Here is a 26,237-nt window from a genome sequence, read left to right as displayed (position 1 = left end):
TCAGTGACTCTCATCCTCCCCTTTTTCTTTTGTTTCCCCCCTGTCAGGCATTACAGCCTCCTCAGAGTCCCTGATCTTTGCCGCAGATGGCGCCGGGGATGATGAAGATGAGGGGGTCCCATCAGGGGACTACGGAATAGATGGCAGCGCTCCCTGGTATCTGCGGGTACAGGAGCTGGCACACGACAGCTTGATCGCCGCCACACGGGCTCAGCTAGCGAAGGATGCCAAGGCCAGCCAGGACGCCAGAGCTGCAAGTGTCACGAATGGTAAAGAATTCTTTCAGGGATCTTTTACACCTTAAAGTTATGTCAAATATGCTCTTTTTGAAATGACATTAAAACAACACTCATTGGATGTGAGCGCTGCTACTGGTGTGTGCTCTGTAGGCAGCTATTTGAGATTTAACATCAAGTTTGAGAATAAAACTGGGGGGAAAAAATCAAGAAGTAACGGCTGTGTAGAGGAAGCGGCGTATATTTTGGTAGCAGGCATCAAAGACAGAAGAGAAATGAGGTCAGTGAAGAGATGAAAACGTGGTGTAATCAGCTCTGACTAAAACTGGGTCCCAAAATTCTGCTCTCGAGTCTCCCAATCAAAAGGAATTTGTAGCTTTGTCTTTGACTGATGTACAAGTGCGACTGCAGATATTTAGTAGCGCTGTAAATGTCACAATATAATAAAGCAGTGATCAGTATCCAGCTCCTGTGGTTATGTTATGTCGCTGATGATTTAATGTGCATTTAGTAAAAAATTGGGGTGGCGGGAGGTCAGGCCTGGGGACACACGTGTGATCAAGCCATTAGGAAGATGTTATATTGCAGAAAATAAAAATAGCTGATGGTTCTGAAATATTGTGTTTGCTTTATTGCCAAGAGTTATATAAGTAAATCGATATCACTCATGTCTGCACAGTAAATATAAGCGAAGAACAGGAGCCACTTAGATGTGCACAAAGAGAAGAAGTGGGAGGGACAGAGGCTCGATGCTTCACAGATTATATCTTGTTTGTTAAACCTGGTTCAGAAACCAAAGTGTAAATCTGCCAGCAAGCGCGGTTATAGTCAGGAAACTGTTTAATAGCTGTTAACCAAAACCTGTTACTGTATATTTATCAACTCCTTTTCAATACAGCATTCGTTAAGCTGTCATAAAAAAGTCCGTGGTGGCCTTTTGAGTCTCAGCGGTCACAGAATCCAGCGTGACAACAGCTTCTGGCTGTAGCCTCATGTTTCCCCTCTTCTTTTCAACTTTCTACCATCTGTTTGAAAGTAATGCCAACGCTACACTTAGAAAAATCTCTAAATGGCTATTAAACGGGTCTCGCAAGCTCAAACTGCTTTGATCGTCGACTTGTTTACCGTCCTCTCCCGCATGACGTCTCGACCTGTTGCTTATTTAGCGGCGTCTGTCCACACGTTTATCTTATCTTACTGTAAAGCCTCTGCTCTGATCTGAAACAGACACTCCACAGTGCTCCTGACCCGCACCAGGAGTCAGGACTACATCGCAAACCATTTTAAGTTGCCTCCACAGGCTGCCTGTTAGATAAAGCATTTACCCATGACATTTAAGGCTCTATGACTCCTAGCTACATCTCTGATCTTTGAACCCCCCACTTCTGAGTCGAATTGCAGCTGGAGGTCCATGTTGAAAAGTGATATGGGAGTGTAAGAAGTTTACTTCATATCTCTGCCCAGCCCCGGGTTTGTTTCCTCCCATCCTGACCTGACCGGGATTTATTTTACATGTTTGTGACGATGTGCACAAACAAATCAAGTGGTAACTAGAAGGCATTATTGTTCGTGCTGTTTTTTTTTTTTTGTGTTGAAAATATACTTTGTTTAGGTAAAATGGAAAAGCTGTCAAGTGTCTTAAAATCTGCACTTTGTCTCTTAAAAGTGGTTATGTTACTCTGTGCCTTCTTCTTTACTTACAGGTTTTCACATAGTCCAGTTTAGGTTCAGCTACGCTCTTTTAATACAGCTGACATTTCTCAGCACAGTTATCTTTGACTTTGTTGTATTTGTATCAAGATCAAGCGAGAGCAGCTAGTAATTCAGCCGTGTGAAACAAGCCCTTCAAGGCCACCCTCCCCTTCTTTGGATTGACAGATCCTCAGCAAGATTAATTGCTTTGGCACCTTCATCACCTAATGCCAGGGTCTTTAAGCTGCTAATTGATCAGTACAGGAAGCAGGCAGCATGTTGCACAACACTGGTTTCTTCTCCTGCTTCAGATTCTGGCTGTAAATGTGACTCAGGATCAGGGACAGCTGGCTAGCGCATGTCCTCGGATCTTTGAGGCTGATAGCAACAGGAGTTTCTCCAGCTGTCTCCTGGCTAGAAGTCAAAGTCAAGCGGGGGGTTTATCAGACATATGGGGGTAGTTTGATCCACAGTACTCACTTGGGAGGGGAGAAGGGCAAAATCACTGAGTCTAGTGGGGGTTTGTGATGCAGGAAGGCAGCGCAGGGGCTCTGAATCTACTGCATCTAAACCTAACTTCCATCAGATTAGATTAGTTTCTTTCAGCAGCAGGATATCAGTTATAGGTGCTTTACAGCAGACACCAGCACAAACTAAACTGTAGCAGATAAAAGCGAGGAGTGTGGTCGGGTTAAATGGGACTGATTTCATTCATCTCTGAGTTTTCTTTTGGTTGTAAGTCTCAGTCAGTAACCAGTGATTAGCTTTTATAGAGGTATGCTCCAGAGGCCGGGGACACTCTTGCTGCTGGATTGTTTACTGCATCACCTCGCTCACTTTCCTCTTCCGGTTGCCTAGGTGACCACACACACAGTCTGATAGCAGACGGGGACAAACGAGACCTGTCTGCCAGAACGAGCCGCCCCCTCTCCAAGCAGATGCGCTGCTCGTTTGAGGGCTGCTGCAAGACGTTCACCTGGCCCGCTCATTTCAAATATCACCTCAAAACGCACAGGTAACACATCGCACAGACAGCACGGGGGGATTGTGCCTTATCCAGCAGTGGTTCAAGCATAGGGGATGTTGCTCAAGTGCGCAAATTCTGATAATGCGGAAAATAATACATGGTCGTTGATGTACACATTTCATTACACACAGGAATGCGTGCACCAACTGTGAAATGTGTTAATAGAAAATTACATGCCTGTAATATCTGTAAAGTATAGATACAAGTCAGACAAAAAAATTCAAGCAGCTAATGTAGACACCAGAAAGTCATACTCTGTAAGCTAGAGCATTAAGTTGTAATGCTGAGCAATCAAGTCCTCCTGAATTTCTTTAGTTTCTGCAACTTTAATCTTCATGTTTTAGTATAAGATTTGGTGTAAGATGTGTAACAGGCTGCTCTCCAGACACGTTCTTCCCTCCTGAAGTACCCTCAAGGGCAGGGTGAGCTCGATCTTCAAGCTATTCTGTGTGATGTTTTTCAAGTACAAAAGGCACTAGGTTTGTTCAGCAGTTGTAAAATGTAAGCTGGAGGTGTTGGCTTTAAACTGCACAGGTGTTTTACAGCCACAATGAAAGGAGTAATGGCAGCTCAGGAAAAGGTTCCTGCTTTATTTGTTGAGGAGGCAGAGAGACTGTGCAGGGAGCAGAAAGCACTGCTGTGCAACAGGAGTTTCTCCAGCTGTATGGCAGGAGCTCTGTTAACACCAGCGTAGCAGATCTGTTTGAGGCTACCCCGTCTGACCTTGTGGCGGGCTTTAACCAACGAAGCATGTGCACGAGAGACGTCGAGGTTTGTTTGTCATGTTATCTCGGCTCGCAGGAATGACCGGATGTTCAGGTGCGGCGCAGAAGGCTGCGGGAAGAGTTTCTATGTGCTGCAGAGGCTGCAGGTTCACATGAGGACTCACAACGGCGAGAAGCCCTTCATTTGCAAGGAGACGAACTGTGGCAAGAGGTTCACCACTGCTGGAAACTTGAAGAACCACAGACGCACACACACAGGTGGGGAAAGCAGGACAGACCCCTGCATTTAAAAGCCCAAACGTCCCGGAAGCAACAACTAACTAAGGCCATTCGACTCTGCTCATTTAATGCTTCCTTGGCAGAGTCGATGCTGGAGATTTGAAGAGTCAGCAGCACTGGCGCCTCCATTTCACTGCTGCAATCAGTAACACTACTCTGTCATATTTTATTTAGGGTGGCATTAAGGTTTCTGATGGCGTGCTCCACAGTCAGTTAGGTGACCTGTGCTTAGTTTCTGCCTGTATATCTGGAAGAATGAGCCGTAGCTGACTTATCTGGGTTATTTTTGTCGTTGCGGCTTTCAGAAACAACAAAGCTGCAGTTTTTTGTAATTTCCAGTGCGTCGGGGCCATTCAGCGCATCCCTTTGAAAGCATTCGCATCTGATACCTTCTGCAAAAATAAGAGTTTAATTGGGTCTTTGTAATGCGGAGGTAAACAATATGTATATTTGTGGTGGGTGGCTGCTTTCAGGAGAGAAGCCTTTTCTGTGTGAAGCAGATGGCTGTGGGCGATCCTTTGCAGAGTATTCCAGTCTACGAAAACACATGCTCGTGCATTCTGGTGAGTGGGACAAGTTCACAGCTGCGCAGCAGTGCGCTCCTTTGTAATTAGTGCACTACAGATAAAGTGTAAAGTAGTGCGCCTTGTAGATGGCGTCCTGCAGCAGTTCAGAAGAAGAATAAAGTTTTGCTTGGTGTCTGTGTGTGTACTTCCCAGGTGAGAAGCCTCATGTGTGTGGGATCTGTGGGAAGACTTTCTCTCAGTCCGGCAGCAGAAACGTCCACATGAGGAAGAGACACGGAGAGGAGGGACTCAGTAGTGAAAGCAGAGACACAGGTCTTTCTCCCTTTGTCTGTCTTACTCACTCACTCACACACACACACACACACACCCCACCCAGTGTGGTGGGTGGATATGCTAATCCTTGGATTATGTAGCTTCAAGCTGCCCATACATTTTAAAGTCTGCATAGAGATGGTGTTGCTTTAATTTACATTTAGGAACATTTCTTGAATTGTTAATGACTTCTAGCACTTAAAAATGTATCATTCACATTTATTCTTCAGGCCCAGTAGCTGAATTGTTTTAGAATGCACATAGGTTCAAAAAAGAAAAAGCAGAGACAGCAAAACGCTGCTGCAGGGGGAAAAAAAAAAACGAAGCCTGTTGGGCTTTTTGTGATGGGGTCAGATCCTCTAAGAAGTCTTTAATCACCAAGTTAAAATAACATCTTGCTTTATTGAAATGCATTCACCTTATAAATTGCTGAGATAATTGAGTGAATATATAAGGTTAATCTTCCAATACAGCCGAGGCAAATTTACACAGAGTCACTCCTGTCTCTATTCTCGGTATCGTTTTCAGTACCTTTCAGATTAAAAGGATCGTTCACTGAGCTTTTCACATTCCAGCATCTGGAACAATTGAACAAAATAAGCTTAAATTCATTTTTAGCATGAAACAATGACAGCAGACAGCACATTTGCCTCCTTGTCACATCTCTGTAGCAGCAGGGAAGCACAGCAGCTGAATCACCGCAGAGGAAACGCTGCCAAAGCTCTAATTATAAACAGCAGATTTATTCGGGTCAGCCTCCCCAAAGAGGCCAGTCTTTTGTAAAAGCAGTGCAAAGGAAGATGCAGTTGCACAACAGCCTGGTAGTTTCTGTTATTTATACATGACAAGAGGTACTGGATTAATTATTAAATTGAGTGTGAATAACTAGAATAAGCAAAGAAAAATCAACATTTATACAGAATGCATTCTAGAAATCTAGATTTCAAGTTTTTATCAATTATTTTTTAACTTCAGAGCATCATTTTCTAACCAGCACTGGCCTGTGTTGATCACACTGAGGCTGCAGGTTGAGTCCTGGTTTCTATAAAGATGACGGATTACTCTAAATGTGCTCTCTCTTGTGTGAGGTTTGGGAAAAACAAAAAGTTTGATGTCTGTGTGCAACTGACAGGAGAGGCTCTGACACAAAGCAGCCTGCTGGAGGCAGACGGTGAGAATGGAGACGGTATGGTCACCATGACAACAACTGTGGAACCCATGAATCTTCACCATGCCATGCTGAGATCACCAGGTAGGCGTTTGAACAAGTATGACAGGAAAAAAAAGCAGTTCATAAAGAGTGGATTTAAAAGAAAAAACACCTAACACATCTGACAATGCTGTAGCCCTGCAGTAAACTCTCATTTGGTGAAGCTCATAATGTTCTGTTAATGTCAGGGATGCTGAGTCAACTTGTGGTGTCACTAATGTCCCATTAAGTGTTTTTCAGGGAATGAGTCTTTTGATAACGGCGGTTACACTCAGGCTGTGCAGACTTGTGTTTGCTCGAGTTGTCTTGTCTCTGAAATTTCACATTTAGGCTGTTTCCAGCAGTTCAGCTGGCACTCTTTGCGTTGTACCTGTTAAGTAAATAACATTAAAAACGAATTTGTAAATAACATCGATAAACTCATGCTGGTAATAATAAATTCACTAGTGTAGCACTGCTGCTTGCATATTAGTTTTGTTTAGAGTGGTCGCCCACCTCTCAGGTTTTGTTTTTTTTAACCAATCAGCCATAAAATGCTGATGTGGCATTGTCATCACCCCGCAGCACAGGTGGGTGGTATGGACACGATTACTCAAGAACAAGGCGACATGGGATTTTGAAATTCATACCATAGGTGCATCTACTACAAATCTTGGACGAATTTTAAGTTTAATGACCTTGACCTCAAGATCAAGGTCAGAGGTTAAGCTTTCAGAAAATCATCTGAACGCGATAACTCAAGCAGTTATAGCACTGGTGGCTGCCAGTATTTTTTTTTAACTTGGTAAATGAGAAAAGACTGCGATTCAAGCACCTGTGTAAATGGTTATGGGACTGTGTTGATGACATAGTTCACATAAGCAATGACCAAAGTGCCAGTGCCAACCACAGCTTTCAGCTGTTTATCCAAAATATAAGAGCTTGTTCCATCCTTCTGCGGAAGGAGCTTGAATTTATGCGACAGACACTCTCTGCTTTAAAGATCAGACTTAACACTATTTTTGATAAACCTTATAGGTATGTCTGGATCAGGTGACCCTGAATCCTCCCTTAGTTACTTTGCAATAGGTCGAGGCTCCTGGGGGCTTCCCATAATGCACTGAGTGTTTCTTTTTCACTATGTTTATACACATCCTGCATTTAATCATTAGTTCTTATTCATCTCTGGATCTCTTTATTTGTCCGGTCTCTCTCCCCTGATCCCCAGCTAGTCACACAGATGACTCCCCCTCCCTGAGTCTGGTTCTACTTGAGGGTTGTTGTTTTTTTTTTTTACTTCCTTTACTAAAAGGGAGTTTTTCATTCTCGCTGTCTGATTTTTGGGGTTTTCTATTACTGAAGGCTCTTTATCTTACTATATAAAGTGCCTTGAGGTGACTATTGTTGTGATTTGGTGCGATATAAATAAAATTAAAATGATTTGAACATAAGAGCCAGGTGATGTAGTTCAGACGTGTGACTTGGAAGCCTGGAAACATCCCAGCTGCATACAACTGTGTCCCGATTGCAGAAATTCCAGAACGGCTTCATCAGCACAAAGGCTGAAAGTGCTTGGTTTGATTTTACAATGTCTGCACCTTCATGTTATTTTAAATACATACAGGCTGAATAACATCTTCCCTTCTTTGAACTTTCCTTTGTGTTTGTGTAGGCTCTGCAGACTCTGTGGTAGTTCTCTCTCAACCGCATGAACTGGTGACCATGACAACGGAGGGGCATGCATATGGAGAAGATGTAGTTGCTCTGCTGTAGTCCACCATCACAACAAACATCACACACTGCGTGTTGCAGCAGCACTGGGCTGAACTGCCACAGTGGACTACATATATAGACATGTATCTGTAAAAAGATGACTTTCAGACCTGTAGACCCTTGTAGATATTTGTAATTAGCAACCAGTGATGGTTTTATTTTGACAAGCGTGAAATGGCAAAGTTTGTACAAACATTTTTTTTTCCTCGTGTTTTTGAGAACAAAGACTCCCAAAGAAATACTGAGACGGGTTTTGCTAGTTTATGAAACTATAATGACCAGGAATGCTTATGTGCTTCATCATTGTAAACACAAGTCTGAAATGCAGTGATGGTTGTTAATGAAAAATAAGCACCCCAAAACCTCAACGGCTGATAAGTTAAATTTAAATGTACCAGACACCCATTATAGCCATTATTCTTTTGACTAATAACGAAACACTTGACATTAAAAACCACTCAAGCACAGTTAATCAAATGCTGCATGTAAACGCTGGTATTACATGACTTAACAAGCCAGGCCACTCTGTTTATCAGCCTTAGTAAAATAGAAAACATCTATCTCGAATAAATTCTATATCCACTAATCCCCAGAGGTGCATTAACAGAGTGTGTTATTGGTAAAATGTTTCATTCAGCCTCTTTAGCTTCACTTGTTCTCCGAGTAGGGCAATGCATTGCTCATACATAGCTCAATATATTAACACTTGAGAATAATTGCTTTTTAAAAGAAATTAAGAATTACTCATGAGGTTAGTTCTGCCCTTATAAAACCAACACCAGCTGTCTGCTGCTCTTAGATAAGGTAGTGCACATTACTTGAGTGTGGTTAGTGAGCGCCACCTAAAATCAGCTTCTCGTTGTCAGTGTACGCTCCTCACTTCTCAGTGAATCTTCAGGTAGTGGAAGTGATCCAATGTAGCACCCAGTGCCCAGCTAGCCTCCACATTATTCACTTTCTTGGTTAGCTAAGGAGGGAAAAAAACAAAACACCAAATCACTCAAAGGATTTTTGTATTTACGGAAATAAAAAAGGTAATGGAGTTTTTCGTGCAAAAGTGCCTCTTTTCCTTTGTTTTATTAAAAAAGAATTGGCATTCTGCTTTAAAGACAAGTTTCTACTTGTACTCCCAAAAGTACTCCCAACTTTTTACAATATTTTTTTTTCCAAGGAGTCCACAGATCCCTTCAAACCATCGGTTGCCTGTGCTTCCTCTGCAGTCTAAAGGTCCTCAGAGACTGGGAAGGTTATCCCGCTGACAGATATAAAAGCAACCACTGTTTTTACAACCTGCAGGTCACACTGGCTTCCTCTGTGTGTCAGAGCTGAAGGTCTTTTATCTCATTTCCACTGATGCAATACTAGTGCAGAGACACTTTTCTTTTGGTGTTTTACATCTGATAGCATTATATAGTGAAAGTTGGGTAAATTAGAAAATGATCAAAGCAGACAGAATCTCATTGGTCAGTTTCTTACAGCAGCCCCAGCATTTTTGATGCCATTTCTGGACCCAGTAGTTTTCTCGAAAAGGTCTGGCCTATAGCTGGTGCCCCAAACAAGATTAAGCCTGTAGTTTTTACCTCTCAGCCGAAAAAGGCTGATTGAATATTGTCATGACTCTGCTGACGGGTACCACTGGCTGCCACCAGTGTTTCTTACATCTGCACTAAACCCGGCTGTGCTTGATTTTTCCTGCGTGGCTGTGTGGAGGTGTTAGGTGTTAATATATGCTTTAGAATGTAAGTGCCATGAAACTATCAGAAAATAACATTTTTGGCCCAGTTCCCTGCTGTGGAAATGCACAGAGACCCTCCGAAGGTTCCCAGTCCCTGGAGAGGGTTCCCAAAATGCAACTCGCCCTGCAATTTCTGGTAGCACACTTATCTGCTGTTTTCAGTGTACATAGTGAATTTTCAAATATAAAAAGGCAGGATGAGATATTACCATCTCTTCTTTTACTAATGTGTCAGGGCCTCTTTAAAGAAGGCCTGTGAAAATGCTATGAAGTGTAAGGAGCTATTTTAAACCTTTTTATTTGAAACATTGCTTGTGTCTTTTGATAGGTTTCCATCTTATGATTCATCTGCAAGTTTGAACTAAACAGCTCGAAACATAAATAGCTGAATTCATAAAGCCGCGCAGCCTTGTGAAAAATTGTTGCGTTGGGTGTACTGCTTCGTTTGCATCCTTATAACCAAGGCCAGAACCCTGTTAATTTTATTACACAATGTTGCCTCACCTGCAAAACAGTGTTCTCCTTAAAGCCAAAGCCATCCTTCAGTAGACAAGTGATGTAGGTCATGTCCATACACAGGAAAGGGTGGATGGGAGGGTACTTGGTCATCTTATTGCACACTAAGCAGAGAAAAGGATAAATAAGGCCTGTTAAGTGTTAGGAATAATCAGTCATCTGTATTCTGCTGAGGATGAGGGCAAGATTTCAGATAGAAATGAGCTCCATTGAGATGCACAGTGTGTCTCAAGTACAGGGAGCTGCAAATCTGTCATAGTAATGATGCATTCCTTCGCCCAGCTCACCCTCTTTGGCTCTCTTCTTGAAGTCTCTGACCTCCAGCATCCCTCCGTGGACCTCATCTGCAACGGAGGTGACTGAGGTCATCTTACTCACATTTAAAAATGCGACACCATTCATTACAAGAGCAGGTCTACATGTACATTTCCATAATACTAGTAATAGAGCTTGTGGCCTTTCAGCTTGGACTGGCAGAGAATAGCAATTTCTTTAATACCTACACACCTATAGCTCATCAAATCCCCTGAGACAGGTGCAAGTGACTCACATTTCCCTGCCTATGTCTAGTGCTGGAATGGGTAATAACACCCTGCTGGGTCTGTATAATTATATAAGGTGTGTACAAGGGGGTGTGCGTGTGTGTGTGTTCACTAACCGATAAGGCCCGCGTCCACAGCTCTGTCAAAGTAATAGGAGAATGCATAAAAAACATTGGTGTCTTCAAGCTCGTACGGCTGATGAATAATCCCCTTCACCACCTTAAGTACTTCCTGATAACAAAGCTTGTATCCTGTGTAACCTGGAGGGGAAAGAAAAACAGAGACAGCAGTATAAAGTCAGCATCTTATGTTCATTCAAGTAATCCAAGTATGCCCTCATATTTTTGCTCATATTGCTGCTAATATTTAAATTTCATATCATGTATTTTGCTCAAAACTGACTGCAAACATCTGGTAACAGATAAGGTCTTTTGCAAAAAGCAAGAAAAAAATCAATGGACATTTTTTTTAAGTTCTTTCTAGCAAACATTAGCTTTGGGTTTCATCTGCTTACAGCTTGTTATAAGTAAATGGGATCATACCATCTGGGTCCCCGCTCACTTGATAGGTTAGACCTCCAAAGCTCCATTCATCCCTGAACTTCTTTGGCAGACAGGAACTTTTAAAAACCTGCCACTCCAACCCTGTGACAGCGCAGACACCACTTGTTTAAACTCCTGACTGGTTCAACAGCTTCACACAAGGTTACCGTGGTCAGACAATGACTCAAAAAAGAAAAAAACCTCAGACAGTCACTAACACAATTTTCTCTGAAGCACTTCAGTGATTCATCTCAGGGTATCTCAGGGCCAGAATCATTTATAACAGAAGACTACATCTCACAAAAATATCTTTCTTTACTTTTCTTTCTCGAGATTTGGAAAAGTTAAAAAAAGAAACCATTTGAACTGACCCACCTTCTTCTCAGTATCCATCAGTGACGTCAATGATGACACTGACACGGATAATGGCAAAGAAACACATTTAGTTCGTGTACAGCACAGTACCTTCTGCACCCAGAGCTCCCAGTGTGGCCAGTCGTGCCGCCATCAGTCCATTTCCAAGATAGCTGCATGAAGTTAAAGAATTGTTACACACTTGGAAAACCAAGCAGGAACAGACTGTGCATGTAACAAATAAGTCATCCTGAAAACAAGGCAAACAAATGGTGTTTGCTGTTATTCAAATCCTAATGACTAAACAGATACTAGACGTTTTCCTTCGTTGCCTTGTACTTGTGACATGTGCAATGACAATAAAGTTGAATTCTAGTCTATTCTAAACACAGATCCGAGAGAAGTTACAGAGTCAGTGTCAGGCTAATTTTAAATGTGAAAAAAGAAAATATGGAAATGATCTTGAATGTGAAATCAAGAAGCACTTTCTTATTCATTCACACTGAATTAAAATGGACAGTATTATGTCTTATGAAGCATACAATCGTTTCTGAAACAGTTACCTATGAGTGTACAATTCAAATGTTGAGTTTAAGACATCAAACTTAGCAGTGTAGTCAGCAGCAGGAGCACTTTCAGTGGTTTTCTACAGTGGAATACAGAGAGCACAGAGGGTTACTATCACTAAAGGTTAGAGTTCAGACAAATTTCTCTCAAGTGTTCAAACAACTGACCCTCAGTTTGGGCAGGAAAGTGATTTGTGTTGATCCTCCTCCCAGATCCAATATTCCCACTGTCTTCCTGCTTTGTGCTTTCAGGTGACCTAAAAAAAAAGTCACACTTTAATCCAGCAACCACAACACAGAGGACCGAATCAGTTACACCTGCGATGTTATCTTCAAAAGGCCTATTTGGCAACCATGTACAAGTCAAAGTATAAAATCGCTGGATCCTATCTGATAAAGATCAGAGCACTCCTGTAGGCAGGAAATTCATAGTCGGACACATTCAGCCTCTGTTTGTGAACATGAGGTGTGATAACGCGATGACACCTTTAGATACAAAGTTAAACCTGGATATAAAGCACGAAAAAGAGGTACAAATATTTTACAGTTTAATGCAGTGTACTTGCCTGTTAGAAAGTTCAGCGATATCCAAGCCAGCAGTCCTACATTTACAAAATTAGCAGACAAGAAAAGCAAGAAAACAGAAACCTGTCATTTCAGGTGAAAACAAAGACCATTTAAGAAACTAATTTTGCATATATAAAAGGCATGTAGTCCTATAAACGAGGCTGAAACGCTGACTAATCAATTACACAACAACACAACAGACAATAGTATTTTTACACCACATAATTACTGACTCTCATCTTTGTGGTAATATGCCATTTCATTTTCTTAAGTGTCATCACAAAACACTGCTGTAATCTTCAGCAATTTAGGTTCATGCCTGCAGTAAACAATGATTCTTTACAGAAACTGCACAGCACGCTAAAAGCAGGCAGACAGATCGCCGATGCCACCTGCAAAACACCTCAGAGAGGACAACAGCTGCCGTGATATCTGAGGGATGTGTTGCTTGTCGGGGCAGAGGGTGGGCAGACGTTACCTTCCTTTTTGCCGTTCATTATGCTGACGCCGTCGTCTGACACCAAAAAAGGAGATTCGTCAAACACGTGTTGAACCTGAGGAAAAGAGGGAGAGACGGGCGAGAGAAAGGGAGATTTGAGTGCAACTAGGAGCAAAGGAAAGCAACAGTGAGATGGCCTTAATGTTATCTACTGTAATGGTAGCTCATCCAGAGGTGCCCTCCGCTTGAAGGGATTAATTAATTCCCTTGGGGGGGATTAATAAAGTATCATTTATCATTCAAGGTGCCCCAGGGCTATCCGTTACTATCTTATCCCCTCCACAAGAGCCTTCCACACTAATCTCCTGCTCTCTGATAACAATACTTCCCCTCCTGTCTCTGTAATACCTGCCACAGCACTTTCCTTTTCTCCCTGCTGCTTTGTTGGATAATAGGTTGTGTTTTTTTTTCACGATGGTGTCAGACATTGTAGCACCAAACAACTCCCATATGATAAAGAACTGCACTCTACACAATGCTTGTATTGTGTAATCACCATCTCAGGCCTCTCAATAAGGTCTCACGTCTCAGTACGAGACAGTGCACTCTTACCTGGTTCAGAAGAGCCTGAGCTTTCTGTGCGGGCAGCAACCGAAGTCCAGCCGTGGCTCTGAGGACCAAAGGAGTTCTCTTCCACTCCACACGAGGCACCGTCCTCTTGGCTACCTTTAACAGCATCCTCACTGTTTGTCCAGCCTTTTAAACAGAAACAACAATCACCACAGAGCAGCCGAAAAGTCTACTGACCACAGAGTGACTGCTGAGAGCTGAGATGACACTTAGTGTTATGTCAGCTGGGCCTGACTTGTTTGTCATTTTGCATTTCTCACTTACTTTCATTTCTGGCAGCAGGAGTGTCTGAATGCAACTGATCAGAGGAAACACTGAACTCACCGTTTCAGGGACATCGGCATATGCCGACAAGCCAGGCTTTATGGAATGAAACATCTCATTGTCCAACACGGGGAGCTGCTCTGAAAGACACAAGAGTCACCCACGTCACATATAGAACCTCTTAAATGAATTTAGGAGGTATAAATCTGCTTAGTGTACATATAGCCATGTTTAAGATGAGACACGCTGACTTAAATCTGACCAAATAGGATTATTACTGAAATTACCTACGCACCTTGAAGTGAGCATTTATGGATTTAAAAGAACTGCATGTATAGATATTCACTTCAGTTCACCTGAAGCGTGCTATTTAAGCTGCACAGCACTTCAGTTTTTTTAATACAGCACCAGAGGTCTCCCCGCTACTCTTTACATTGTGAAAAAAACCCTTAGAATATTTATACTAGGCATTCTGCAGGCAGCTTGTATTCATTACATGTCACTCTTTCTGTAGTAAGCACATAACACCGCTAACCTGAGGAAATAAATAAATATGGTGAAGAGAACAGGCTAACAGAGCCACCTCTGGCCTGTATTACCTAAGTCGCTCTGGATGAAGGTGTAGACATGAATGCGTGTCCCCGTGCTCCCTGCATCAAACATAACCGCGTAGAAGATGCGGCTGTGGTTCGCCGGCCGACTCAGACTGGGAAGGATCCAGGAGAAATCCAGGAAAGAGTTCCCGAGCTGGGCTTGGCTCAGCCCTGTGACAGCAAGCAGGGCCAGGAGGAGAAGCGGCACGGCAGGCTTCATCTTCATTCTGGAGGATGAAAAACAAACAGAGCTTAAATTGTTTTGAAGTGCTCCAGAACTGCTGCTGGCTAGTACTGGGAGATGTTAAATTACAGCGTGACAAGCTACAGAGTGGTAGGAAGCAATTAAGTGATTTACACCTACTGTGTTTGACCACACCCCGTCAGACTTTTCAACCAACCCCAGAGATAATATATCTCGACTTCCTTACCAGCTTAGTCAACTCCAGCAGAACATTTAAGAAACATCAAATTTTCACCCTGTTCAACTTAAATTGGTTGACTTTGATCTTGATGTTCAATCGATACATTTCTGGCAACTGGAGCAAGTCTCAACATCTTTTTACAGAAGTGCACAATTATGAAACCTTAAAAACTCAAGTCAAGTGCTCCTGTAAGAAACCCTGCTGAGACAATGTTGCACTGATTGCAAAGAAATTTAACAGACCGGGGATATTTAACATCAGAAATTTTACTTCTTCTAAATGCAAATTTCACTTTTAAATTTCAGGGATTGTACATGTGCTATGATTTGGAGCAAGTTACCAAAATGAACACAGTAAAAAGAAATGCTCGTCTGTGAGTCTTTCAAAAGACAGCGTGAGGCAATTTTTATTTTTAGTCTCAATATCTGCTCTGAACATGGAAAAAAAAAATCAGACCAATCTGCATAGATTAAACATCACAACCAGTGTGCTCGCAAATTTGGCAAAATCATTTGCAATCACAACTTGGTTTTTTGATGTTATACTTCAGTGGGAATAAAGGCTAAAAAATAATCCAAAACTCATTTTTGTTTTAAAGTTGGCCTGAAATTGTGATAAACATAAAACAGGAAAGAAAAGCATGTAGAATGTTATATGTAATTTCAGATTGTAAGAGGAGCATACAAATGTGTATGTATGTATATATATATATATATATATATGTTATTGGTGCCAGATGGGTTAGTCTCAGTCTACTCTTCAGAAACTGCTGATTTACTGGTATTTTCCCATATGATCATCTTTAAAAGTTACAGAGAATGATCCAAATAAGAAGAAATATCCAATGAACGCCCGGTCTCTGGACAAAAATGTCAGAGAATTGCCAAACTGCTTGGAGCTGATAGGAAGGCAACAGTCAACTCAAATGCCCACTCGTTACGACCCATCAAACCTTGAAGCAGATGGGCAACAGCAGGAGAAGACCACACCAGATGCCACTCCTGTCAGCCAAGAATGTAAAACTGAGGCTACATCTCACACAGACTCACCAAGAATCAGACATGAAACAACCAAAGAATGATGTGTGGGATGTTTTCCTAGCACACTTTGGGCACCTTTACACCAAACCAGCATCATTTAAACACCACAGCCTACCTTAGTATTGTCACTGACCTTACCCATCCCTTTGTGACCACAGTGTACTCATCTGGTTTCTTGAACATGCCAAGACAGCGAGTTCCCTGTACTCAAACGGCTTTCACACTCACCAGACTTCAATTTAATAAAGCACATTTAGGATGTGGTGGAACAGGAACCGCAACTGTGGGGTGCTATCATGTCAATATGGACCAACATCTATTAGGAATGTTTCCAGCACCTTGATGAATCCGAGCCATGAAGAATTAAGGCAGATCTAAAGACAAAAGGGAGTCCAATCCGGTACTAGTAAGTGAAGTGGCCGGTAAGTGTATATAGTCCATATTAATATTTACAGGCTTGCTACACACAGCACATCAGTGTTTCAAGAAATCAAGCTCAGTTTGGAAGGGTATCCATCAGGCTGGTTAAGCTAGCAAGCAAAAGTAATAACGTGCATGTGTGATAGCCGCTAATGTTTTAAATAGTCTGCATTAACATTTACTGCCTTCCGTTTGAACATGCAGCGATAACGTTATCTCAACTTTCCAGTTTTCTGTTAACACTACCCTGCGTACGACTGATAACTGAAGTTAGCCTGAAAGTTAACAGCGCTGACTCTTATTTAACACCTGGTAGCATTAGTTTTCGCCAACTATCGGATAACTCGCGTGACTGAAATGTTGCAGAAAGCTAGCCAGTGAAGTTTGAGAACAAGCTAATGCCAAGCAGACGGCACTGCGGAATCATAAAAAAATATTTAAGCTTGAACAGGGAATTCTTAAAAACATACAAGACAGCTAATTACACCACAGAGAATTAGCAGCTGCCCTAATTGTGCCTTACGAAACGCGAAAACACCACAGAGGCTCACCATGATGTCCGGCTAGCAGCACGCCGCTCACAGCTGACTCCCAGTGACGTCAGCGGCAGTGTTTTTGGTCTCGTGCTGAGCTCGCATAACAAACGCTGGCATGAAACAATAAACAGCTTGTTTGCTCTGTCCTGTGAATGGGAGGACGCCCAGTGCTTAATTTTGTGCTTGTGGAAGCATCCTCTCTAATGCTAACCTTTGACAGGCATTCAAAACAACAGGATCGCTTTGAGTGGCAAAATTACTGCAAGTTCAAAGTTGCAACCTGCTTTTCATCTTTGGAGCTCATTATTATTATTATTATTATTATAATTATATGACTACATGAACAAAACCAGAATTATTTCAACAGAAATCACACCACAACGGAGTCCTGTTATAGTGGCTTTATTCAAACAGTCAAGTAGCCACACTGTAACTGCAGCACTAACAGTTTCATACTATAAATGAAACTGTGGTTAATAATAAAGAATATATTTGATATGAAATGTATTAAACTCATGACCAATACTATGACAGTACAGTATAAAACTGTGAACTTTAATTTGACACGCACACTAATCTCAGCATTGGACAGTATACAGCAGGGTACACTGATCATGTAAAAAGCAAGTGCTCAAACCATTATGTCAGTTTCACTGAAGTGAGGAAATGTCTGTGTCCATGTTCTCATGTAGGCTTTTGCCTATTCACATATTGAACCGATGAAGCTAATGAAACACACAGGGGATAACAGTGGAAGACATTTGCTGTAACGACTCAGCGTCAGAATCGCTGATCTTTGTGCTTTCACAGCACTCAACGGATCATGAAAAAGGACTAGCCACAATGAAGTCATGATCCCACTGCTCTGTACAGGAAGTGAGGAGAAAAATGGGTTCAGAAAAAAATACACAATAAACCAATGTACAGATTCACAGCATCCCTGATTAAGTCCAATTTTTTATCTTCACTTCTAAAGATGTAAATTGTGACCGGTATTTGTTTTAACTTTGTAAATCCTGACATTCGTTTTCTTTGCTGCACAGTCACTAAGTAATAATCCTCAGTATGAACATTTGACCAATCAAAAGATATCGTAACCACTTTCAATCCCTCGTTGGGCTTCTTAAGGCATGTAAGAAGTCTCTGAAGGTTAGATGCACTGTCAGTTTAGCTTAGCGTCCCATGGTTGGCATTGTGACAGCCGGGCTTGTCAGAGTGGCATCCTCAGCCTTCCACTGTGACGTAACAGTCTTGATCTGAGTGTAGAATTGGATGCCCTAGTGGTAAAGTGATAACAGATATGTCAGTGAGTTATCTAGCACATGACAAAGTGTCTGCATTGTGCTCTTTCAATACTTCAGTGGAGGGAACCGCGTTGATCTGAGGGGATGATAAACTACTTCTGCTATTTACCTGCTTGCCATAGAAGTTGGTATCTCCTCTGAATGAACCTCTGGAGCCAGTGAAGGAGAACATGGGGAGCGGGACGGGGATGGGCACATTCACACCAATCTGTAAAAATACATGTGTGGATTATGAAGACACAAATCTACTGCAGGCTACAAATACAACAAGGATCGGAGCATGATCTGTTTAATTTGGCCAGCATACAAAGGGAGAAAGGCCTGGTGTTTAAAATCCAAGATCAACATACAGTTTCAATAAAAACAGACCCGTGAATATACATTTAAGAAGCCTATCAGCACCACTGGACTAGCATCCAATTATCAGCAAAATGAACTACAAATTGGCTCCTGCTGCACTAATCCACACGATTTGGGATTCGTCCATGTTTTAATGCATTGGCAGGTAATATATGACATAGTTTCAGCTGGCAGTGTAAAAGCAACTTCACTCCAATAAAAACATTCCCACTTCACATGTCTGCTTTACTTTTTCAGAAATAAAGCACCTCCCACGCAAACCCGCTTACTCATCCAAGGCTCAAACAGGTGACTCACCGTGGCCTGAAATACCACAAAGGTGGCCGGTTTACACGCTTGTTTGAAAACTATATCTTCAGCAAACAAAGAGCTTCATATTTTAAAGTGTCCCACCTGGCCGACGTCCACCTCGTGTGTGTATTTGCGAGCTGTGGCTCCATTGGTGGTAAAGATGGCCGTGCCGTTGCCGTAAGGGTTTCGGTTGATTAAAGAAATGGCTTCGTCCAGGCTGTCGGCCTCCAGGACAATAAGGACCGGTCCAAAGATCTCTTCTTTGTAACATTTCATGTTGGCCTGAAAAGAACAGCAGAGGGATCGCGATCAGGACTTCAAACTCAACAAAGGAATTCTTAACAGGACAAAGCACGAGTAGGTTTGTGTCGGGGAAGAAAGGTGAAAAAGTGCTTTATATGCATTTCACAGCACTTACAGCTACTTTCTATTTTAAGGTCAGCTATGTGTGACACTCAACACTTATAACCAGAAACCAGAAAGGGTGGGGGGAGACTCTCATGCTGAGAGGGCTGCTTGTTGAAGATTCAAACTTTCAGGTTTAGGAATAAAAGCATTTTTAAATCTACTTTTAAAGCCAAAAATCAGAATTTTCACACAGGTCTGTTCTAAAGATGTGCTTAGCAGGAGGGGAAAATCAAAATCTGTGGTCACATTCAAATAGGTGAGGACTGATTTTGTTTCATTTACAACAACCCTAATCAAAGACACTGAACTGATTGAAGCGCTCATTTGATTTTTTCCTCAGATAATTACAGCACCTACCAAAAACAAATAAAAGTTATCACATTAAAACATTCTAGAGAGTTTGAAATTAGCCTAGACAGTTTAGTTTAACATTACTTTAATAGCGTCTGACCCAAATTAAAAGTTCTCAGCTCACCTTAACACCAGCTAAGATGGTAGGTCCTACAAAGTTTCCATTTTCATATCCTTTGACTTTAACATTTCTCCCGTCCAGCAGCAGCTTGGCACCTTCATCAACCCCACTCTGGATCAGAGACTCTACCCTGGCTTTGGCTTCTGGGGTGATCAAGGGACCCACATCTGCCCCAGGCTGATCACCTAAAGCACACATTTTGACGTTTAAGAAAAATGGCAGTATGCATGACAACTGACGTAATTTATTTATTTTTCATGGTGATACGGTTACACAACAAGTTACCTGAGTTTACGCGGAGCGATTTAGAGCGCTGCACCAGCTCTGGAAGCCATTCACGAGACTCCCCAACAAAAATAGCAGTGGAGAGAGCCATGCAGCGCTGGCCAGCTGCTCCAAAAGCAGCTCCCACTAGCTGGTTGATGGTGTTCTCTTTGTTGGCATCAGGCATCACCACACCATGGTTCTTGGCACCCTAAATGCAATATGTAGGACACGAAATCTGTATGATTTCCCTCCAACGGAGTGCAGAACATCAAACAGAGACATAAGAGCGCTAATCACACATGCTACAAATCCCAGTGACTGACATCAGAGGATTTAATCACCATCTTGGTAACAGCAATAGGAAATAGACCACTACCCATTTTCATTCATATTAGTAATAACAATTTCTAGAAATAGTCTAAAAAATAAATAAATAAATAAATAAAAATAAGTTCCATCAGGATTTCCCAGACATGGACTTACTATGGGTGAGATCTGGCAGGTATGTTTACCAGCTCAAGACCAACATATATGCAATCCACCCGACTATTTCTTTATTTTTGCAAATAATTGTTAATTTTCCGTCCCAGATGGCACAGCACACTTACTATTAGGTGCGCTTTTTGCTCTTATTTTGCCGCTGTTGTGTCAGTCAAGGACTTGATTCACAGGCGTCGCTCTACATGCTCAAGCGCCACTCTAACCAGCACAAGAAGCTGGTTTATATCTTGTTACACCAAAGTCACCCAGCTTCAGAGCAGGACAAGGACTACAGCTGCCAGCTGCTGTCCAAAGCAATTAAGAGTTGGACTCCAACCAAGAACAAAGACCTGACTGGAGAGGCAGCTGATTCTTGCCCCATTATTTACTGTCACCATGTGCCATCTAAACACTGCCAGTGTAAGACGAACATATTCAGTCTGTGAATACCATGTTGGACTGCACTCTCTTGCCATTCTTTGAGCCCCGCTCGTAGATGTACTCTCCAGCCTGGTTGGAGCCCACAAAACTGATGGCTTTGATGGCCGGGTGGTCACAGATGAAGTTTACCGCTGCACAAACAAGGAAAAAAGTCAGTCTTTTCTGTTCTTCTGTGTCACACCCTCAGGGCACAATATATGAGCACTGATACGGAGATTCAAATTCTCCTGCTTCAAACGCCTGTAGATTACTTACAGATATAGGCTGCACATATTATGGAAATATCTTATCTACATATTGCCAGAAGGGTATATGATTAATGTTTGACTCATCCTTGGACCTTTCTCTATTGTTTATGACACACACAGACTGTGAGCTCCTCAATGAGCAGGGAATTACTTACGCACTCACCTGCATGCTGTCCATGGATTATGTTGAGTGTACCATCTGGTGCCCCGGCATCCTGGAGCATTTTGGCCAAAAGCATGGTGCAGCCTGGGACTCGCTCAGAGGGCTTCATCAGGTAGGTGTTGCCGCACACCATCCCGATAGGGAACATCCACAGAGGTATCATGGCGGGGAAGTTGAAAGGGGCGATGCCGGCACACACTCCGATGGGCAGGCGGTAGGTGTAGGTGTCCATGTCCTTGGTGATGGAGGGTAAGGTTTCCCCCAGCATGAGGGATGTAATGCTGCAGGCGTGTTCAACCACCTCTGAGGAATGAGCAAGAAAAGGATTTAGGAAGTCAGCCAATAACAAAGTGCCTAGATAAGCAATCTGAAATAACACATACACAGCTAACTGATGAGTCCATTATTGAAATTTACACATTTGCCTCTTAAGATTTAAAAAAAAAAAAGAGCCTGCCAGCTCCATTTCCCATGAAAAAACTGTAATAAAACTTGTAAGTATTTCAAGCACCATTAGCCCCGCTACTTGCAGCGCACCTGCACATGTAGCCTGTCTTTCAGCTGATAATAGAAAAGTTAGCCTGCCAGAATAATTTAGGCACCCTGAAACTGGGATCAACACCAAGAACAAAAAAAAAGAAAGAAAAAAAAATTACTTGGCAGCTTCGTGTTGTAATAAACAAAAATTAATTCCTTCGTCTGCAACCGCACACAGCCCTTAATTTCCAAACATGATTCCTGTTGATGCAAGGCTGCCAGAATGAACGAGTGCACCTCAGCAAGGGAAGCTGCATAATTATCTTTAAATAGAGTGCAACTAAAAGCACAGTGTGAAAAGTGTTTTACAGAAGACAGGAACACACTTTAACATCAGGACTTATTATTGTACTGCTGCAAAAGCATTGCAGCCTTTTTCTTCTTAGAACTAAAGCCTTATTAAAAGCAGTTAAAGCCTCTAATATGGCCAAACCAGTAAGTACTATTGTCCACTTTTAAATTAAAGCTCAATGTCCCTTCTTGCATAGAGTGTCTGCGTGTGACTTTAACTCCCAAACTTCTACCCTGGCTGTTGTATAAACCGCTTCACTTGAGGAATTTGATCTCATCTGTATCTACAGCAGGACTAATGTAATCAGGACGCCAAAGACTAAAAGGAAGACTAAAAGTTGAGTCAATGCATTACTTACGCAGTCCTCTAAATACATCGCCCTCTGCATCAGCCAGAGTTTTGCCCTGTTCCAAAGTGATGATCTTAGCCAGCTCTTTCTGAAATGTTAGAAGAAGAATTTGGAGAGAATTATTTCAACAAAATCAATAAATTATTTTGACATATATGTGACCCATCTCCCTACAATGTTGTCCTTGATGAGCTGTTGGTAGCGCAGGAAGATCTGCTGCCGGCTGAGGATGGAGGTCTCGGACCAGGAGCGAAAGGCTCTGGAGCAGGAGTCCACAGCTGCCAGCATCTCCTCCTGTGTAGCTTTAGGAACACGTCCCACCACTTCATTAGTGGCCTGCAGAACAGGACACGGTCCATAAAGACAATCAGACAAGTAAACTGAAAGCAGGGGAAGTCATTATTTGCATGTGCATCATTTCATTAATATTAATAACAAGAAATATTTATTTTTTATCCTTATGCGGTGGAAGGAGATGAATATCTTTTCATGCTACAATCGCTCATCACTGTTTTGCTAGAGGCTAGTATCTGACAAGCTAAACACTGGGCTTGTCTGTTGGAGGATATAAAACATGACGGGTTGTATAGACTGGGCTCAGATTTCTGTCGTTTTACATATTAGGCTATTAAAATTTGACAAATCAGGACTTATTTATTCCATCCAATATTCACAAGTTACTACAACAAATTTTACACTGTATACTTGCAGCCAGATCGCATTACTCCAGCCTGTGTGCAGGTTGGGCACAGTTCATCTATGAATACTTACAGGGTTGTGGATGTCAAGCCACTCAGACGTGTTGGACTCGACAAACTTGCCATCGATGAACAGCTTGGTGGTGGGCTAGAAGATCAAAGAAGCATATGATTCAATCTGGATGCATCATTCGCCATCACATCCATTCATCACCACAACATATGCAGTTATTTTCCAAGGCATTTTGCTCTGCTTCACTTTGCATGCACTCAGCTGTGTTACAGGTTCATTTTGAATTGTTTAATTTAAGTTTGCCTCAGACATTTCCAAGCAAAGCTGTACATCTTCCATGCTACATTACCCGTGTTCCAATCCCATTCCTCCTCCTAACTCAAGATAGATTTTTAGTATACAGTGTGTATGCACTGGAAAAGTCAAGGTCTATATCCATTAGCACTGCAGCAGTCGACTGACAGAAAAATAGACAGCTTCAGTTTGAGCAAAAAAAAAAAAGAAAAAAGAACACCGGGAATCTATTAAACTTTAACATATATAAAATGTGCAAGAGTCCTGAGCCACTTGTTTCTTTATATTTTGCTACCGAGGAGACATATTTATTTATTTATTCATTTTATTCGATTTTTTTTAGAATAGTCTTGAGCAATAGTTCTCCGGGCTTTTGGAAACTCTTACAAAGTTTTTCTTTGTACAGTCCAGTCCTTCCAGAAGAATGTTTTTTTGTTTGTTTGTGTGTTTATTAAGCCCCTTAACACTGACCTATGAATCACTCAAGCAGATAAAGGGCCCCTAGTTCAAGGGATGAAACGGTGTTGCGTCTACGCATAACAGACAGCTTGGAAACCAAGCACCAGTTTTAAATAACATTTTTGTAAATTGTTAAGGCATTTTGTTACTCGTAGCCTGTTACAAAAACACATAATTTGTTCCTACTTCTGTAGCTGAGTCAATGAAAAAATGCTAAAAACTGGCATCAAATACTATTTTTGCACCTACAAGGTGATTCTTAAAGAGCCATTAGAAAAAAATTGATCATATCTTGGCATGTTGTGCACTGTTCCCTTGAAAAAAATTGAGGAAACTCAACAACTGGAAGACAAAAGAAGAAGTGGCAGGTCTAAACATTATCTACAACAGTAGATGAACAGTATCTGAAAGTCATGTCCTTAAGAAACAGGAAAAATACCATCAGGGTTTGTTCCACTATTCAACACTGGAAAGCTTGGGATTGGCGAAAGCTTCATTTTTCAGCATGACAATGATCCCATATACACTGCCAATGTAGTAAAAGTTAGAAAAGTTAAGAAGAAAAAGCCCACAAACACACACCTACACACAATGGAACACCATCAGTCATGGACTGGCCTCCCCAGAGCCCGACCTCAGCATTATTGAAGCAGTGTGGGATCATCTTGACAGAGAACCGAATAAAAGGCAGCCAACATCCAAAGAAGAGCTTTGATGTCGTTCAAGAAGCCTAGAGAAGTATTCCTGAAGACTACTTAAAGAAATTACAAGAAAGCTGCCTAAGAGAGTTCAGTCTGTGTTAAAGAATAAAGGTGATCAAATATTGACTTCCATGTACACCGGGCCAACCACTCTCCTGAAGTGATATATTGTTAATGATGACTTGCAACACAATGCTCCTTGCTGCAAAATACATTTAAAACTCTAAAAATTATAACTTCCTTCTCTGCAGCTTTCCCACTTTGCATTTTCATCTATGGGGTGGCCATTTGACATTGATGTCTTAAAAGCTAATATTCAAAGCTTCAGTGCACACAACTGTAAAAACTGATGTCTTGGACTTGATGTGATGGATATACTTCAGACTCAGATTTCAAACACTAGCCAAAAAATTATTCAGAACATGCATAATAAACATAATCAAAGAAATGAATATTTCTGTTGTAATGGGCAAAGGAATTGCCTCTTTTGAGGTTTTGGTGGAAGGCTTCGGAATTTAGTATGACATCCTGTGCTTTCTTAGCCAAGACTCCCTTCGAAAGGATAAATAAAATCATTTAGAAATTATGCTAATTCAATCAGAAAAACTTCACCAAATACACACACACACACACACACACACACACACACACACACACACAAAGAGTGCTGCTGCTTTGTTATTATGAGGATATGTTTTTCCAATAACAAAAATATTACTCTGTTATAAACAAATGTCATGCTGTAACACAATCTGACAAAAGTAAACAAGCATACTCTTCTGACAATCAGGAAAGACGGCCCTTAGCGCATAACACGAAACCACTGCTAAGCTATAAAAGGTCCTGAGTGATGGCTCTTACCACTGAGGAGGATGAGTAGCACATACGACCCAGCTGGAGGGGGGCCTGTGAGAAATGACATATCAGACCATTATTTAGAGCTTTTAAATCACTGTCTGTGCAAGGTCTCACAAGAGCTACGTCTGAATGATCCACTGACGTACCATATCTGTCCACGTGATGTAAATAAATAAATGTTATTAGCTAACCAACCTAAACAGTCACTTAATATTGTCATGTACTTGCAAAAAGGAGGAGTGGACTGTGTACAACGTGTGACTTTGCTAGCTAACAGCGCAGGTTGTTAGCCGAGTTTGGTGCATAAACACTGAACCAAACAAACAGTTGTATATTGCACGTTCATCATTTTACTCTACCTTCTTATTTAAAAGGGATCGGAGAATTGCCGCCATTGTGCAGAGTGCAGTGCCTTTTATTCCTGCTCCGAAGCCCTTCAACCGACCCAGGAGACGGAGTGCAAAGAGAACTTGAGCTTGAGAAGCGTTCCAGAGGGCAGAGCGGTGGATACAAAGCTGCGCTTTTCGCCGATCTACAACCTTTCCCTGGTGTGGATGTGAACGAGGAGAACCAATGCGGATAATTTGTGGATCAACGAAAACTGCGCGCGCAACCTTTCGCTGATTCCTTTCAGTGTGGGCGGGATATACTTAACTTAAAAGCCAATCGTTCT

The 26,237-nt window shown here is 41.9% G+C and overlaps 3 protein-coding genes and 1 long non-coding RNA gene across 8 annotated transcripts in view; 2 read left to right on the top strand and 2 right to left on the bottom strand.

Moving 5' to 3' along the window:
* Window positions 1-8,803, top strand: part of znf410 (zinc finger protein 410) — a 13,846-nt gene extending 5,043 nt beyond the window's left edge. For both annotated transcript variants that reach the window (XM_003440659.5, XM_025899156.1), the window contains 7 exons: window positions 48-269; window positions 2,787-2,943; window positions 3,757-3,938; window positions 4,433-4,522; window positions 4,679-4,798; window positions 5,931-6,050; window positions 7,660-8,803. In XM_003440659.5, the coding sequence (XP_003440707.1) occupies window positions 48-269; window positions 2,787-2,943; window positions 3,757-3,938; window positions 4,433-4,522; window positions 4,679-4,798; window positions 5,931-6,050; window positions 7,660-7,760 (992 nt within the window). In that variant the 3' untranslated portion in view covers window positions 7,761-8,803. The remainder of the gene's footprint in view (window positions 1-47; window positions 270-2,786; window positions 2,944-3,756; window positions 3,939-4,432; window positions 4,523-4,678; window positions 4,799-5,930; window positions 6,051-7,659) is intronic.
* On the bottom strand, window positions 7,863-17,099 carry entpd5b (ectonucleoside triphosphate diphosphohydrolase 5b). Of its 4 annotated transcripts, none has more exons than XM_005449727.4 (14): window positions 16,945-17,099; window positions 14,515-14,735; window positions 13,976-14,055; window positions 13,634-13,777; window positions 13,061-13,136; window positions 12,582-12,617; window positions 12,184-12,272; window positions 12,013-12,095; window positions 11,561-11,622; window positions 11,096-11,197; window positions 10,670-10,813; window positions 10,299-10,355; window positions 10,000-10,115; window positions 7,863-8,727 (listed from the first exon to the last, which is right to left on the bottom strand). In XM_005449727.4, the coding sequence occupies exons 2-14, from the start codon at window positions 14,732-14,734 to the stop codon at window positions 8,644-8,646; spliced, it is 1,293 nt and encodes a 430-aa protein (XP_005449784.1). In that variant the 5' UTR covers window position 14,735; window positions 16,945-17,099; the 3' UTR covers window positions 7,863-8,643. The 4 variants fall into 4 exon arrangements, with proteins under 4 accessions (XP_005449784.1, XP_005449785.1, XP_003440837.1 ...); XM_005449728.4 differs by lacking the exon at window positions 16,945-17,099 and adding an exon at window positions 16,202-16,340 and having other exon boundaries at window positions 7,876-8,727; XM_003440789.5 differs by lacking the exon at window positions 16,945-17,099 and adding an exon at window positions 16,107-16,237 and having other exon boundaries at window positions 7,876-8,727.
* Window positions 16,257-21,542, top strand: LOC112842485 (uncharacterized). The gene is made up of 2 exons (XR_003214267.1): window positions 16,257-16,395; window positions 21,321-21,542. It is a non-coding gene; the product is annotated as an uncharacterized LOC112842485 (long non-coding RNA).
* Window positions 17,316-26,098, bottom strand: LOC100706096 (methylmalonate-semialdehyde dehydrogenase [acylating], mitochondrial). Its single transcript, XM_005449735.4, has 12 exons — window positions 25,924-26,098; window positions 25,568-25,612; window positions 23,313-23,387; window positions 22,716-22,877; window positions 22,551-22,629; window positions 21,364-21,666; window positions 20,962-21,083; window positions 20,050-20,239; window positions 19,768-19,949; window positions 18,987-19,166; window positions 18,343-18,441; window positions 17,316-18,206 (listed from the first exon to the last, which is right to left on the bottom strand). Exons 1-12 carry the CDS (start codon window positions 25,957-25,959, stop codon window positions 18,102-18,104), a joined length of 1,578 nt encoding a protein of 525 aa, XP_005449792.1. The 5' UTR covers window positions 25,960-26,098; the 3' UTR covers window positions 17,316-18,101.
* Window positions 26,099-26,237: the final 139 nt, after the last annotated feature.

This window comes from Oreochromis niloticus, linkage group LG15 (genome assembly GCF_001858045.2).
Source record: "Oreochromis niloticus isolate F11D_XX linkage group LG15, O_niloticus_UMD_NMBU, whole genome shotgun sequence".
Lineage (NCBI taxonomy): Eukaryota > Metazoa > Chordata > Actinopteri > Cichliformes > Cichlidae > Oreochromis > Oreochromis niloticus.
This window is presented reverse-complemented; position numbering and strand designations above follow the sequence as displayed.